Below are 17,165 nucleotides of genomic sequence, written 5' to 3' on the forward strand. Positions count from 1 at the left end.
TAAGATTTAAATCCAGGCAGCATTTAACCAGAAGCACTAGCGCTAGCATTAAATTCACATAAGTGCCAGGATTATACACACGAGAGTCAGAAATATTAGCTTTGTCTCCGTCACGGAGCAGGGGAGATTGGCTGGAAATGGATTACAGAGGACACTCAAGAGTGTTACTCGATCATTCCTTGAAGCCGCCAACACGGTAAAGGGCTAGTTAATAAATTATTCGACATGTACCCGTTAGTCATACTTGAAGGAGAAGTGATGAAGTCTGGCAGCTCACCTAGATGGTTGAATCTCTCTGGTTCATCTCCCAGAAGGGGTAGTCTGAGGTCTAAGCACCTGGTGCTATGGATGGAAGGAGGGAGGGGACCTGCCCTGGTGGATTCCCTAAGAACAAGCCCAGTGTGTGCCTGTCTCCCACCTCCATGTATGGGGAGACCTGTCTACTTAGGAACTGAGACTCATGTTTTGCCAGCTAAAGGCCAGCCCAAGTACAGCAGGTCTTCCGGAGCTGGGAAAACCTAGGGGAGGCTACTTGGGGCAGAGCTGGTAAAGGATAATCATGTGTATGCACTTGAGAGAATCGAAGGCAGGGTAAGAACCAGGAGAGATCAGGCAGGAGGTAAAATCAGAAGGAGGTTTGAGTCACCCATAGCCACTGTGAGTAACGACCATGAGCTTGGTGACCTCAGATACAAGACACAGGTTCTCTGTGAAGTCATACTTCTCAGGAGGTTCCTGCAGATGCCAGCTGTTAAGGCTCAACTCTGAAGTCCTGGTGAAGGAGATTCAAGCTGTTCCTGCCACAGAAACAAATGTTGGCTGCCAAGCAAGACGGGAATACATTACTTTCCTTCACTGTATTAATGTCTCCAGGATCCATATTAACCCCCAAAGTATCATTTTATAAACCTTAAATGGACACAATGAAATATATTTGTAAAAAGTTATTTTAAAAGAATCAATCCTGGGATTGATGGCTCAGTTAGTGAAGTATTTGTCTGGAAAGCATAAGGCTCTCAATGTAATCCCCTAATCCCACATTTTTTTAAATTTGTTTTTATTTTATGTTCACTGGTATTTTGCCGGCACATATGTCTGTGTGAAGGTGTCAGATCCCCTGGAACTGGAGTTACGGACAGCTATGAGTTGCCTTGTGGGTGCTGGAATTGAACACGGGTCCTCTGGAAGAGTAGCCAGTGCTCTTAAGCACTGAGCATCTGTCCAGCCTCCAAGCCAGCCAGGCACACTGGTAGTACGAGTGATGGGGAGGGAGAGACAGGAGGGTCTCAGGGGCTTGCTGGACAGCAAGCTGAGCCTCGTTGGCGAACTCCAGAGCAATGCAAGACTCCATCACAAAGGAGGTGAACTGCATTCCCAAGAAGGGCAGCTAAAATTGACCCCTGGCCTCTACATACATGTGCATATATATGTGTGTACGCACACATCAACATTTTCTAAGTGGATAAAAAGCATGATTCATAGCTACTGATGTCTCTAGGGTATATCCAAAACCTCCCAAACACAGGCTTAGGAGCACTGTGTCCAGGAACCAACCACCAAAGCCCTGCCCCACTTGAGGCTAGACCACCAACTGTGTGTCCTGCCGGAGCACACCCCATCCCCTTGGTGGGAAGCTGTCTGGCTACATTGCTCCCCTGTGACTGGTATTTCCTGTTTGCCTCCACTTTCTCTCATGGACTGCCCTTTGTATTAGGAGAGCCCTGCCTGCAACCTGGAGCTCAGAAGTGACTTGTGTGAGGTCACTTAAGACAGAGCCCCCTGCTCTGTGGGGACCCCAATTACATTCTTGGCTCATTCTGAGTTTTTGATCATTAGAGCTGTGTGAGCTGGTCTGTCTTCATCTGTCTCAGTCAGCCAGGCTTAGCCTACTAATGCCATTGATTTGGCAGGTCTGACTTATGAATACAGCCCTCGGAACACGGCCCCTTTGTATTGCAATCCATCAGGGCGATGGCTGTGGTGACTCACACCAAGCAAGGGCTCTTCTCACCTGTATCTCTGACCCCTGCGTGTGCTGGCAGCAATGTGTAGCTCCAACTCTTGAGATCTTGACCTGGCATCGGCCACCATCTTGCCAACAGCCAGGTAGCAGCTATAAGGCTGCAGGAAAACTCGGTCGCTCACTTAGAGAGTGATAATCCCATCAAGAAAGAGATGCCTGTCACTGGTATTCACAGCTCACAGCCTATGGTGGTCACATCCTCACTCAACAGCAGGAAAGGCAGAAGGCATGCCCTGGCATCCTGAAGAACCAGAGATCGCTAATTGAGCAGGTCTCTGGACTCCCTCAGAGAACAGGATGTGTCCCCGCACCACATGGGTGTCTTCAGAGAGTCACAGAGGCAGATTCTCAAGCCTCCAGCCTCACTCATGGTGGCTTGTCCATACACTTAGCTTAAATAATACCTCACACGCCCATGTATGAGTTTAGCCTTGATCTATGGACAAAAGATGTCCCGTGCACAGCCCTTGCCCCATGGGCACAGGACATTGGTCCTGTGCACAGCCCTGCTGCAATGTCCCCTGACCTTGTGTGCACAGCCCTGCCTCACAGCCCCAGGTCCTAGAGTGCATGACCCTCCGAAGCCTTCTCATCTGCACCAACACTTACCACTGCACTTTGCTACCTCAAGGAATAAACGTTGAGTCAAAGAACCACGGTGAAGATAGTTTTGCACTCAAAGTCATGATTAGCGTACCCCGGCCCACACTTTGTCTGATACAAAGGCACGCTGTATGGCTCTCTCACCTGGGATGAGCGCCAAGATCCTTTAAATGGGTCATCTGCTTGGCAGGAAGGCCCTGAGAGTCAAGGTCATGAAGGATTCACTTGCTCTAAAAATGACTCTTACAGCAATTTCTCATGGTATCCTTTTCTTCCTCTCTCCAGCTTTCCCTCTTCTCCTTTCTTCCTTCCCCTTCCCTCCCTCCTCCATCTCCCTCTTCCTCCTTCTTGTCTCCCCCTCCCTTTCAACCTTTTCTTCTTCCTTCCCTCCCTCCCTCCATACCTCCCTCCCTCTCTCTTTTTGCCCCATTATGCCAACCACACACATTCTCTCTCTCTCTCTCTCTTTCAAGGAGTCTGAGCCTCTGAGAATGCTCAACCTGCGTATAAGCGGAGATCCTGAAAGAGAAAAGGTCTTAAATTAAAAACTCCCTGGGCCCTGAAGCAAAGCAAGCTCTGGCCAGACCACAAATTATAATAAACTAGCCGTAGCTAGTCCCGCTGGACAATGCAATCAGATTTAAGTACTTTTGCTATTGACAGACATTGAAGATGACAAAATCGTCTTCAGTGGAGCCGGGTGCCCATTTCTCTTCGCACTTATCGATCGACCTCCCCACCCAGGCTGAGCCTCACAATAGCCTGTCCTGTGCATCCTGCATCCACGCTGTCTCTAAAGCGGACAAAAGCGCTTTCCCTGAAGAGGCCTTTGTGATCTTTGCACAACCTACTCATTTTGGTCTGCTTTTTTTCACAACCCTCTAAGTGTTAAAAGTAGGCTTTCCATCCTTTAAGGTGGAAAGTAAGAACCCTGGGGCTGAAATGGCACCTGGGAGGGGGTGGGGCAGAGGGACAGTGAGCCCCATCTCTTACTCTTCCTGGGGTGTCTAGAGTCATTGGTGTCCCTTGGCCTTGGGCTCATCATATGTGAAATGCTGCTGATAATGGTGCCTGCCTCCTATGTGGTCCTGAGGCTGAGATGATACTTTGGGTGAACTCAGCAGGCATCCCTGACCTGTATTGTATCTGGTGGTCAGTGAGTAGAGGTTCCTCACACCTTCCTTCCTCTCCCTGGGTGGACAAGCAAGGCACAGGTGAGGGGACTCATTCTTGCCCAAAAGTCCATCCTTCTATTGTACTCTGGGTCCACTCTCTACTGGAACCAACAAGCCACAACCCAGATGGCTTTAGGAAGAACGTGTTTATTCCCTTGTAGTTCTGAAGGTCAATGGTCTGGAATCTGGAATTAGGAATCAGTCTGGGATTCTTCAGCTTCCAATCTGACTTTCCCCATTCCCAACCCTCCCTGACCTGCATGCTGGCAGCACAGCTTCCTGCCCCCATGGCCACAGTATCTCCTTCCTTCCTATAAATTGCCAGTGTTCCTCTCAAAAGGACAGCTGGAACATACCCAGGACCAACCCATATAATCTAGGCTTATCTCCATCAATCAAGATCCTTCACTTTGCGACTGCAGAGATGGCTCAGGAGTTAAAAATGTTTGTCCTGAGAGTCTGAGGACCTCAGTTTGGACCTCCAGAATTCAAATAAATACCCAGCCTTGAAGGGCAGACACAAGGGCTACCCAGAGCAAGGTGCCTAGCGAGAATAGCCATATAGGTGAGCTATGGATTTGATTAAGAGATCCTGCCTTGATGAATAAGGTGGAAGGTGGATCAAGGCCGGTTCCCAACATCAACCTTGGTTTCCACGTGCACATGCATGCACACACACATGCATACAAACACGAATGCATGCCACAACAATAGAAAAACAGACAAATGTGTACAACTTTACTTACCAAAACAGCCTATCAAAGACTCTTAGTCCCATCCACAGAGTCCCCGGCAGGATCTGATCTGTCATCAGGTGTTTCCTTCAAAGCAACTGCCTGTGCCTGCCCTGCTTCACAATGATGAGTCCCAAACATGGCCACTGCCCTGTTCCCTGGTCTGTAGATTGTGATGAAGCTCACCTCCTGCCTCCCTGCTTCTCTCCCTCCTCCCAACCAGGTTTCTGACAGATGTGACTACGTCTTTGTCAATGGGAAGGAAATGAAGGGCAAGGTGAATGTGGTAGTCAGCTTCACCTACCAGCACCTGAGCAGCCCCCTGGAGATGACAGTGTGGGTACCACGGCTGCCCCTGCAGATTGAGGTCTCAGATATGGAGCTGAACCAGATCAAAGGCTGGAGGGTCCCTGTTGTTTCCAACAAAAGGTAGGTGGGTATGAGCTTGTATGTATCCCCCCACCCCCGTGTGTGTGTGTGTGTGTGTGTGTGTGTGTGTGTGTGTGTGTGTTGTGTATTGGGCATCCAGAGCAGAAAGTCATGTCTATTGTGCTGAGGATGAAGAGGGAAAACATGTAGGTGACTAACAACCTGTGTAGATAAGAGCAAGAGTAGATACAAGGGTTCCCTTGGTGATTTACTGGAACTAAGTGCCTAGAACCTGCCTCATGGGCAACTGGACTCCAGCCACAAGACTCCAACTAGAGAAATATGAGCTTAGCTAGGGAGTGGGGGAGGGGGGAGTCACATAGATGAGGTTTGGGATAAGAAGAAAACTGACTGACTTTAGAAAGAAGCAAGCAACAGACATCATTCCACACCCCACAGGACAGGAGCTCTGAACACTCGACCCTGGTGAGAAGTATGAGCTTGTCTGCCATAGTACCTGTTGCACACTGGGGTGGAGTTTGGTAGAGAGCTAAGCCTCCTGTCATTCATCAGAAAAATCCAGGTGAGGACCAGAGAGGTAGAGTCACAGTTCAGCCTCTCTTTTCTAACTGTCACTGCAGGGACCTCCGTGCATATATATGCCTGCACTGGAGACGTTTCAAATGTCTGAGTAAGGAAGCTTGTGCCATCAGACAAAGAAAGACTTCCAAGGGCTGTGATGCAGTGGAGGGTGGGAAATTGGTTGTCACTGGGAGGACTTGGATAGTCTTCACCTTTGAGGTCCATACCTCTAGTCCTGTGACATCTGGAAGAGGATATAGCTTGAAGAGGAAGTTGGTGCCATGGACAGTGGGAAGATGGTTCTTGGAGATATTTATTTGGAGAATTGGGTTTCTAGGGGCTGGGATAGATGGTCAGTGGATGTTGTTGTTGTTGTTGCTGCTGCTGCTGCTGCTGCTGCTGATGATGATGATGATGATGATGATGCAGGCAGAGAATTAGCCAGGTCTGGTGCATGTTCATCTCAATGCCACCGTAGCTGACAGACTCACATAGAGCAATGAGCTCTCTGAGAAGCAGGCAGCTGATATGTGAATGGAGGCTGAGATGATGGCGAGAAGGGGCCAGTGTATACAAGTATCTGACAGTGAGGGAACAGCTAACATCTGTCTGTTTGAAGCCATCTGTCCCTGTCTGCCTTGATTATGGCATCTCAGTAAGCTCAAGGTAAACACTCACCTCTTCCGAGTGCTGGCTTAGAGGACTTTGCCAGTTGTCACAACCCTTTCTTATTAACTATATATTACTGTGTGTCCTGGTTGTCCTAAATTGTTAACTTGACACAGCCAAGAGTCATCCTAGCAGAAAATCTCTATTGAGGAATAGTCTACATCGGATTGGTCTATGTGAATGTTTGTAGACAATTGTCTTCATTATTAATTGATGCAGGGGGGGCCCAATTCACTCTGGGCAGCGCCATCTACTAGACAGGTGATCATGGGCTGTATAAGAAAGCTAGATAAACATGAATCATAAAGCCAGCAGACAGCATCCTCTATGGTTCTTATCTTCAAGTTCTTGCTTGAGTTCCTGCCCCAACTTCCCTCAATGATGGATTCTGACTTGGAAGTGTGAGCCAAATAAACCCTCCCCATCCCAAGTTGCTTTTGGTCAGAGTATTTTATCAAAGCAACAGAAAGGAAATCAGAACACTGTATGATGCAGGACCTTAATCTAAAACTCAGTATGGCTTGAAGAACTGTATGCACAGTCTCTCAGAGTCTGTGCAGAAGCAGCCAGGTGTGGCTTAATGAAGTCTTGAAAGCTGGAGTCTACCAGTGAGGCTGGTGGCCCATCTGGAGGCTCCTGCAGAGAAGGTTCACTGGAGCATTGCCCATAGGGCTCAGCTCCTCACTAGCTACTGATCAGTACACATGTGTCTCCCCATAGAGCAGCTCAGAACACATCTTGCTTCATCAGAGAGAGCCAGTGACAGAAACCATAGAATACAAACTACATTGATGCCACTATCTTTAAATGCAGTCATGTAGCTAGGCATGATGGAATACATCTGTAATTCCAGGACTTGGGAAGCTGAGGCAGGAGAGTTGTCACCTGGCCTACATAGTGGGACCTTGTATTAAGGAAGGAACAAAAGGTCTTGTGACCTCTCCCACCCAGCAACCATACTTGAATGTACATCTTCAAAGAGCCTTTGACCCTTGGTATCTATTGGTAGGTAATGGTTGCTGGGAAGAGAGAGACATGGTCTTCAGTGGTTCAGCCATAGGTAGTGTGCCCATACTTTTGTAAATAGCCTCTCACACTTGTCCCTGTAAGCAACCCTAGTGAAACTCCTTGGTACCCCCCAAAACAACAAAAGACACAAAAGTAGAAGGGCTGGTTAGTCAAAGGAAGGGCATCAGTGAGAGTGGGAGGGGATGAGAGAGGAAAACAATGGGGATGAATATGATCAAAATACATCATGGACATATATGAAAACGTCATAATGAAACCCATTATTATACATTGCTAACATAGGTTAAGAAAAAATGTTTGTTAAGGGAGGGACTGTCCAATCACTTTTGAATAGAGTCATAAAACCCATTCTGCACTTGATGAGAGAGAGTGGTACAGGAAGTGGGGGTCTTTGGGGAGATCTTAACTACCTGTCATACCTCTCCATTCTGTCCAATTAGAACTCTTGTTGTACCAGTGGTTAAACATCCTGAATCTCCTGTGTGCGCCTGAGCCCTAAGCAAGCTGGACTCTTTGGAAGTAGACGCATGGAGTCCCGATAGTTGCCCCAATAAATAAATATCTTTTGACAGGCCAGCTCGAGACAGTGAGGAGGAAGATGATGATGAGAAGAAGGGCCGAGGCTGTACCCTCCAGTACCAGCATGCCATGGTGCGAGTCTTGACCCAGTTTGTGGCCGAGGCACCTGATCCTGGGGGACACCTGGCCCACCTGCTGGGCTCTGACTGGCAAGTGGATATCACGGAGCTGATAACTGACTTCATGCAGGTGGAGGAGCCCAGGATTGCCAAGCTGCAAGGAGGGCAGATCCTGATTGGGCAGGAGCTGGGCATGACCACCATCCAGGTGAGGCATCTGCAGAGTTGGGCAGGGCTTTCTATTCCACTGCTCTGGCAGGTGGACACTAGGCTGTCTGCCATTGCTCAGAACAGAGTCTCCTAAGGCTTGCTTCAGTGAAATCACAATGTACACAGTTTGAGTATGATATACAAGGACCCCAAGACCTGTCTCGCAATACATGGGACGCACAGGGTTCCACCTCTTTTTGGCCATGTCTCCTAAGCAACGGCAGGTCTTGAGAAGCAAAACCCTAACGCAATATGTGGAGACACAAGGCTCCACCTCTTCTTGATCATGCCCCCTAATCCATGTCTTACCAACTTGAGAAGCAAAACCTTAGAAGTTCACCCTGCCTGGATCACAGGCCTGGCCAGTTCTTCCCTACTGGCCATGGTCACTTGAACCTGCCATCTTAGTAAATCAGGGGAAGCAACGTAGAAGCGTTTGGAGGAAGGAAAGGGACGGGAGAAATGATGTAATTATTTTATAACCTCAGAAAATTGTTTAAAATGAAAAATAAATTTAAAACAGGATTAATAATAGAGTTGTTACTAGTCCCACAAGTTGTCCCCTGACCTATATATATACAATAATAATAATGATGACTAATAATATAATAATAATAAATGAAAAAAATTTAAAAAGCAAAGGAACTGTCACAGCAGGGCATTCAGTCCTGAGACCATTTCACTCAGGTCCACTGAGTTCTGAGTGATAAACTTGTCCATTCACTTCCTTCTGGGGACTGTCATCCCATACCCACTGCCATTTGAATGGCCACAGACAGATAAACCAAAGGTGATGGCTGGATGGTACTTGAGCCTGTGAAAATTGGTTTGTCACAATGCTGCCCTGCCACTTGAAGGTCAAAAGAGCAGGTGGATGGGGTACAGACTTAATTCACCCAGAGGTCTGAGGATGCACAGAAAGTGGAGGAAACCAGCTTTTCATCCTTCCTTCAAAAGCTGGGCTGGGTGGGGCTGGGGAGAATCATGTTCCCTGGTCCTTAGAGGTGTACAAAGGAAATTGAGATTGGGACATCAACACCAGGCTGGACTCAGAAGCGGGGTCCGTGTGAGTGTGGGTGGGTGTCATGGGAAGCAAGACAAGATTTCAAGATGCCATGGGATCTCATGGTTCAGAGTCTCTCAAAGTGTAGAGTCAAGGCCTGATGTGCTGGTGAAAGCCTTTAACCCTCACACTAGGGAAGAAGAGGCAGATCTCTGTGAGATCAAAAAAGCAAGTTCTGGGCCAGCTAGTGTTAGACAGTGAGATCCTGTTAGGAAAAAAGTCAAATTATGGAACTGAACATCCCAGGACAAAAGATAGATTAGATACTATTTGAATCAGGAAGTCGTACTTTTTTTTAGATATTATTTTTATGTGTATAAATATTTCCCCTGTATTCATGTCTGTGCACCACATACATACCTGGTGACCACAGGGGCCAGAAACTGGAGTTATAGATGATTGTAATCTATCATGTGGGTGCTGGGAACTGAACCCAGGTCCTCTGTAAGAGAAGCTAGTGTTCTTAGCCAATGAGCCATTTCTCCAGCCCCAAAAAGCCCTCGTTTATGGTTACGTGCTGGCTTTCCCATGTGAGACAGAAATAAATACACAGAGTGTCAAGTCATGGTTCTCTAGGGGATGTGAAAGCTTTTGGGAAGTTGAATGATTTTAAATAAAGGTGCACTGGTAATAGCCCATGGGCAGAAATGGCCCATGGTGTGTCTAAGAATCACCACACTCAAAAGAACAGTGACATTAATTCCTTTTGCTAAGGATAAGAGTGGGTCACAGTGACAGTCAGAGTTGGTCTATGGGTGTCCCTCTGCACATCCCTAGTATCTGCTCCATGCTGTTGTATAGAAGCACATTGCCCCATTGCATTCCTGTGATCAAAGCTTAGTTTTAGAGGAAGGCTGCTTCTGCTCTAATGGGCTCATGCAGGCTCCTTTCCTCTCATTGCCCTGCTGCCCTCCCACATGACAGGTGGTAGATGAATTGTTGTAACCAGAGAGAGCCTCCTCTTGCCATGCTCTTCTGTCCTTCAGATCCTGTCCCCTCTGTCAGATGCCATCCTTGCTGAAAAGACCATCACTGTGCTGGATGAGAAGGTGACCATCACAGACCTCGGGGTCCAACTGGTCACGGGGCTTTCACTGTCCCTGCAGCTCAGCCCCGGGAGCAACAGAGCTGTTTTCGCCACTGCGGTGGCTCAGGAACTTCTGCAGAGGCCCAAACAGGTAAGGAGGTAGAGCTCCAGACACACATCAGCTGAGTCTTACTTCAGGTGAGGTCACCGTACACCAGCTGAGGTCAGCATGCACCAGCTGAGGTCAACATGCACCAGCTGAGGTCAACATGCACCAGCTGAGGTCACCATGCACCAGCTGAGCTCAAGATGCACCAGGTGATGTCAGCACACACTAGGTGAGGTCACCATACATACACCACCTGAGGTCAACAGGCACCAGGTGAGGTCAGCATACACTAGAGTGGTTGTCACAGATTAAGTAGACTTCACACCAGGTGAGGGTCCCATTGTGAGAACCCCATGGCAAATGGAGACTCTTACCAGGAGATTCACATACTCCAAATGGACATCACGTGACCTGTGTTTCTTGACTGCAGAGGAGCTGCTAACAGGTGATTTCAAAGCCTCCTTCCTTCTAGCTCCCTGAAATAGATGTCAGAACACTACAACAGGTGACCATCAGCCACTCAGGGTAGAGGCACCAAAAGGATGCTCCCCTGTCCTCCATACTCAAGTGCGCTGGGGTGGGGACCTGGGCGGGTGACACTCTCCTCCTGTCCAAATAGCCCTCCCTCACTGGCATGCTGGCATCACCCAGCAGCAGGAGGAAAGTGGAGGCATAGGCAGGCTAAGGATTAACACAGCCTGCAGCCAGGTCCCAGCAGGTTTGGAAGCTGATGCAGAGCGTATACTGCCTCTCCTTATTGCTCAGGCAGAAGAAGAGAACTGACGTGAGGTCATATTGCCCTTTTCTCTTTATCAGCAGCCAGTGTACTAACAAGCTGTGCTATGCATTTGTGTCATGTGTATGGACGTGTCTTAGGTCTCTTTTACTGGGATCAACACTAGGTCTAAAAGCAGCTTGCATAGTGGGAGGGGTCATTTGGTTGACAGCTCACAGTCCATCACTGAGGAAAGTCAGGGCAGGAATTCAAGGCAGGAACTAAAGCAGAGGCCATGGAGGAATTCTACTTACTGGCTTGCTTCTCATGGCTCTCTCAGCCTGCTTCCTTACGCCGTTGAGGACCACCTTCCCAGAGGTGGCACCATCCACAGTGAGCCAGACTATCCTACATCAATCATTAAACAAGAAAAAAAGCCAGGTGGTGTACGCCTTTACTCCCAGAACTGGAGAGACAGAGATAGATGTATCTCTGTGAGTTCGAAGTCAGCCTGGTCTACAGAGCGAGATCCAGGACAAGCACAAAACTACGCAGAGAAACCCTGTCTCGAAAAACAAAACAAAATGTTAAAGAAAATGCCCTTTAGACTTGCCTAGAAGTGTATCTGATAGAGGCATTGTCTCAATTGAAGTATCCTCTTCCTAGATGACTCTGGTTTGTGTTAGGTTGACAAAAGTTCAACCAATATAGGACACTTTTGCAGATGTGCCAAGCTGTGTGTCTTCTATGTGCTCATGTATGTGTCTGCATGTGGGTCTATATGTATCTTGTGTATTGTATTGTCTGCTGTGTACATGTTTGTGTTGTACATATACCTACGTGTATGTCTATGTGCCTGTGGGAGCATACTGTGTGCTGTGTGTGTATATGTATGGATCTTGTTCATGTATCCTATGTTGTGTGCATGTTGGTATATGTGTCTGCATGTATACTGTGTACTCTGTGCATGGATGTGTATGTAATGTGTATTCTTGTGTTGTGTGGGCATTGTGTGTGTGAATATACTCTGATGCATGCAGTTGTATGGTGTGGTGTGGTGTGTGTGTGTGTGTGTGTGTGTGTGTGTGTGTGTGTGAGACTCAGTGGTTTGTGCACAGTAGATCTGCAGATAGAATATGCTTACTCCTCTTCAGAGGTGGACAGACATTATTTCTTAGATGGAACATAGAGAAGGAGATGAACTTTGCAGCAAAGGACAGCAATCAGTTCTCTCTGCATGGGATCATCCTCATCCAACCCACAGAAAGACTTTTCTGGAAGCTTCCTTATCCATCAGAAACCCTCCTTCCACCACAGCAGGGAGAGTTGCCAGACCCAGCCTCCCTCACAGCACCAGGCATCTGCAGAGACCGACCGTGCTCACAGCAGGAAGAAGACAGAGAAAGAAGACTGAGTCCAACTCACTACCTCTAGCCTTCTGTCTTCCAGCTGGACCTGCACCTCAAATTCCTCTCTCAGGTGCTAGCCAGTCATTGAGTCCTGATAGCACAGTCTTATGTGGAGGATTTGGGGTTAGAAAACATTGGAGAGTTGATGGCCTAGTAACAGATATGAGTTCTTGGCAAAAAATCAAGCCTCCTTTTGTCTAGAAGGATGGACAGCAGCCTGCAAAGTACAGATAGGAAGGGCGAGAGATGAGCTTTCCTCCTAGCTCAGTGGATGATAAAATCAGACCACAGCCAGTTAAGAATTTTAAAAAGTGATAAGACACAGCCAGAATAGAGCTAATCCATTCCTGACATGCAGAGTGTCACCTGCCCCCCCTAAGGGTAGCTCTAGGGGAGGTTGCATGACCCTCAGTTCCCTTGTGCAGCTTGGCAATGACCTGAGGACTTCAAAAAGCCAGTTGTCTGTATGCATCTCCTGCTGAGATCTCCTGGTACAACAGAGTGAGCTGGCGGATCAGTGCTGGGTCCTGTGGCTTTTTCACTGCATCCTGGCCCATTTCCCATTGGGCTGGTTCAAGCCAACAGCTAACAAAAGGAAGATGTGGAAGCCACCCACCACCTTTAAGGGTCTTGCTTTGTTTCTTCTGGGCTAAACATCACCCAAGAAACATTTGCTTCAGTCACTAGTGGGGGCTGTTAGGATGGGGCGGGGGGGGGGGGGAGAATCACAGTCAATCATAGGGAAGTGGGCAGAGGACAAAGGGACTCTCAGATCCCGGCTGGGAGACGTAGGTTATCTGGCTCCCATGCTCCCTCCCCTGAGCTCTTGTCAGTTTTTAAAATCTTACCTAGTTACCACACTCACATCTTTGCTTATCCATTCATCTTCTGTACCTACTATCTGAGTTTGTCTTTCTTCTTAAGAGAAGGGGCAGGGGCATGACCCCCACTCAGTGATGCTCAGCTTCAGGGCTGTCATGTTGGTCTCCTTTTTAACTAGCTGAAGCCAGCAGGTAAAGCATGAGTCCTCTAGGCTGGGCTTGAACTTGCAGGTCCTGGGAAATAGAGGCAGGACTTGGGGTGGAGTAGGCTTTCCAGGGAACTGGATGAAGAAGAAAGCAGGGGGAGTGCCCATCCACGGACATAGCCAAGATCAAAGGCTTTTAGGTAAAATGAGGACATCAAGGAAGCCACCGGCTCACACCATGAATGGATGAAGATGCCTGCACACGAAGTACAGGAGGCAAGAGATGGAGAAACACAGGGATTTCGGCTGCAGACAGCCTTTGTGTCCCCAAGTTTCTTCCTGTTGGTTGAAATGAAGGGTGGGGGAAACAGAGGCAAAGTCTCCTATCTCTAGCCATGTTCACAGCTACCTTAAGCCAAGGCTTTGTCTCCAGGTGAGCACAAGCCAACTGTATCCCAGAGAAGGTAGAGCCATCGACACCACACCCTTCAGTGACTCTGAGGGGTTTCTCTTTCTATCTAGATCAATGTCCTCAATCTGTGTTACATGTGATAATGTGACCAGATGCTAAGATGGTGTCAGATGGCAGGGTACCACATTTAATTTACACCTGTTACCTTTGTGAAGGAGCCTGCTCACCAGCCCTACTGTTTGACAAGCCGTTTAAAATTGTGCAGGAGTAGATCATGGGGAGGCTCTGAACCTGTTTGTCTTCTAGCAGATCAGTAAATACGTTGATCTTGATTTTTTTGAGACAAGGATACCCCAGAACTCATTACACAGTCAAGGATAACCTAGAACCCCTATGCTGTTGCCTCCAATTCCCAAGTGCTGAGATTAGAGTTGTGTACCACTGTACCTGGGTTAATGTGGTGCTAGGGATCGAACCCAAGGCTTCACACTCTCTAGACAAGCACTCCACCAACTGAGCTATGCCCCCAACCTCAAAAGCCAATCTTATTTTGGAAGGTTTAATCTGGTCCCATTTGCCCGCCCCTCTTGGTTCTTTATAGGAATGCATATCCCTCCATGTTCCATGGTAGAGCTGCTCAGGGCTTTCTGTACATTGTCTAAGTTTCCTTGAAGCCCCAGGAAAAGTTCACCCTCTGGGCTGGCTTGCTGAGCCTCTTGACGAATGTTGACCCACTTCTCTTGCTCCACAGGAAGCGGCCATCAGCTGTTGGGTGCAGTTCAGCGATGGTTCTGTCACGCCGTTGGACATTTACGACGAGAAGGATTTCTCCCTGATGGCCACATCCTTGGATGAGAAGGTGGTCTCCATTCTCCAGGACCCCAAATTCAAGTGGCCTATCATTGCAGCAGAAAATGAAGGGCAGGGGGCTCTGGTGAAGGTGGAGATGTTGATCAGCGAATCTTGCCAGAAATCTAAGCGGAAGAGCGTGCTGGCGGTAGGAACAGCCAACATCAAGGTGAAATTTGGACAGAATGATGGAAACCCCAACAGCAGTGAGAGCGGACACCTTGGGGCCGGGCTTCATGTGGAGAATATCAACGAGAGGAGATCCAAAAAGCCTTTGCAGGAATGGGGGAGCCCCGAAGGGCCGTACTACAGCAGCTCATCCATGGGGCTCATGGAGGGATGGGGCAGTACAACCAAGAGACCGACTTTCCAGAAGAAGGAAGGCCAGGAGAGCCTGTTAGATGACATCATCCTCTCACAGACCATGGCCACAGACCTCACCAGCTTCCCAGACCAGGTGGACCTCCCCAGAAGCAACATAGGCTCTGAGGAGCATGATCCCGATCAGGCAGCCAAGGGCTTGAGTGACCTGGAAATTGGGATGTATGCTTTGTTGGGGGTCTTCTGCCTGGCTATCGTGGTGTTCTTAATTAATTGTGTGACCTTTGCCCTGAAGTACAGGCACAAACAGGTTCCCTTCGCCGAGCAAGAAGGTCTGAGTCACTCTCATGACTGGGTTGGGCTGAGCAACCGGACCGAGCTGTTGGGGAACCACATGAACTTCGCCTCCTCCCAAGAGGAGCAGATCACTGCCATTGACAGGGGTCTGGACTTTGAGGAGAGCAAACTCCTCCTCAGCTCAAATTCCCAGAGCAGCATCAATGGACAGCTGTTCAGGTCTGCAGGAGCCATGCTCACCGATGGGAAGGAACAGAAAAGCGAACCCCCCACATCCCCTACCTCCAAGAGGAAAAGAGTGACATTTTCCACATTCTCTGCCATCTCCTCAGATGACGGGTGTTCGGCTGGGAACACCATGGTGTTGAGTAATGAGGATGACATTAAGTGGGTCTGCCAGGCCCTGGACCCCGGGGAGTGCCCAGAACCTCACAGTTGCATGGAGAGGCTACATGAGCATGTGTGACACAGACTCCAATCTTATTCTTACCTTTCAGCCTTTAACCCACCCGGGTATGGAGAGTAGACATGCAGCCAAGGGGGAAATGAGACAAGAGGACACCATAAGGGTGACACTGTCTATGGAGCTTTGGGAAATGATCCCTGCTTAGCCGAGGAGGCCCAGAGTCGGCACCCATGCCTACGCCATGGCGCACAATGTTTTGGTGCGACCTGAGAGGTTTACTGTGCATGGCAAAATGTTTTCACACCTGGAACAAAGAGGCGTGTTGGAGGGTTTGCAGGGAAGAACACTCTCCCCCTTTTCATCTAAGCGATTTGGTTTTTGGTGAGATCCACGCTGCTCTGAGAGTCAGTATTTCAGACCATGAAAATTAAAAAAAAAAAAATTTAAAAAGCAAGGCTCAGAGTGAGCATGTGTGGATCAGTGGGAAGAAGCGTGCCTTCTGAGTGGCACAGTGGAGCCGGCTATGAGTGTGCTTACAGGCAGAGCCTAGTGCTGAAGCTGGCTGCAGGAAACAGGGTAGTGAACTGGTATTTTCCAAAGATGGGGTCAATGTTGGCCAGGGATTATCGACAGGCCAAGGCAGAGATTAGCAGGGCTAAAAGGAACTGGGTAGATGAGTAGCCCACAAATACCTTTGTAACTATGTGCCAAGAAACACACACACACACACACACACACACACACACACACACACACACATCATTAGAACAACTCAGAGAGGCCTCCCACCTGTAAGACACTGGGCACAAACCACATGGCTCCTTTATCAAGTTCACCACACTTGAACTTGATCTTTCCACTCCACTGACTCCCATACTGCAGCCATTGGTTATTTGTGAGTGAGGAAGGGAGGGTAAAATTTTCCAGAATTTTCTCCCTGCCCCTCTTTCCCCTGGGCATTGTGTCAACTTCAGGTGACATTCCATAGAGGAGGTCCCAGGGACAGACATCCCTCTAAAGTGACTGGACTCCAGAGTGTAAGCAGGACTTAGGGTGAATTCCCCACCCCACCACACCCCCTGCTTTCCTGGAAGCCATAGAGGGCTGTTTTGGGAGTGGGTCTCCTGTCCAAGAATGTGCCATCAAGGTATTAAGACAAATCCATTTGTTCAAAGTGGGTGGGCCATTCTGAGCTATAGGAGGTAAGTATAGGGAAGGTGGGCTTATGCACGCTTGGAGAGCCTGAGAGAGGCGAAGGGTATGTGTAGGGGTGTGTGTGTGTGTGTGTGTGTGTGTGTGTGTGTGTGTGTGTGTGTGTGTGCGCGCAACTGTGTGTACATGTGTGCATATAGGAGGTACGTGTGTCTATGTTGAGAATATGCGTATGTCTGTGGGTGCATATGTGTAAGTGCATACTATTGTAAGCACTTGGACCCAAAGTCAGCCCTGAAAGGATTACTATTGCTTAAAATCACAATGATTGGTCAATGTCTCTAAGATCCCTCAGATGCTGAGCCTCTGAAGATGGCGGGCAGGCATGATCAAGGGATCCCTACCC

At 48.5% G+C, this 17,165-nt stretch overlaps 1 protein-coding gene across 2 annotated transcripts in view; it reads left to right on the plus strand.

Annotated features, from left to right (window-relative positions):
- Tmem132d (transmembrane protein 132D) overlaps nt 1-16,914 on the plus strand; it is a 627,566-nt gene extending 610,652 nt beyond the window's left edge. For both annotated transcript variants that reach the window (XM_036172409.1, XM_036172408.1), the window contains 4 exons: nt 4,759-4,964; nt 7,757-8,030; nt 10,082-10,273; nt 14,486-16,914. In XM_036172409.1, coding sequence (XP_036028302.1) covers nt 4,759-4,964; nt 7,757-8,030; nt 10,082-10,273; nt 14,486-15,667 — 1,854 coding nt within the window. In that variant the 3' untranslated portion in view covers nt 15,668-16,914. The remainder of the gene's footprint in view (nt 1-4,758; nt 4,965-7,756; nt 8,031-10,081; nt 10,274-14,485) is intronic.
- Nucleotides 16,915-17,165: the final 251 nt, after the last annotated feature.

This window comes from Onychomys torridus, chromosome 22 (assembly GCF_903995425.1).
Source record: "Onychomys torridus chromosome 22, mOncTor1.1, whole genome shotgun sequence".
Taxonomy (NCBI): domain Eukaryota; kingdom Metazoa; phylum Chordata; class Mammalia; order Rodentia; family Cricetidae; genus Onychomys; species Onychomys torridus.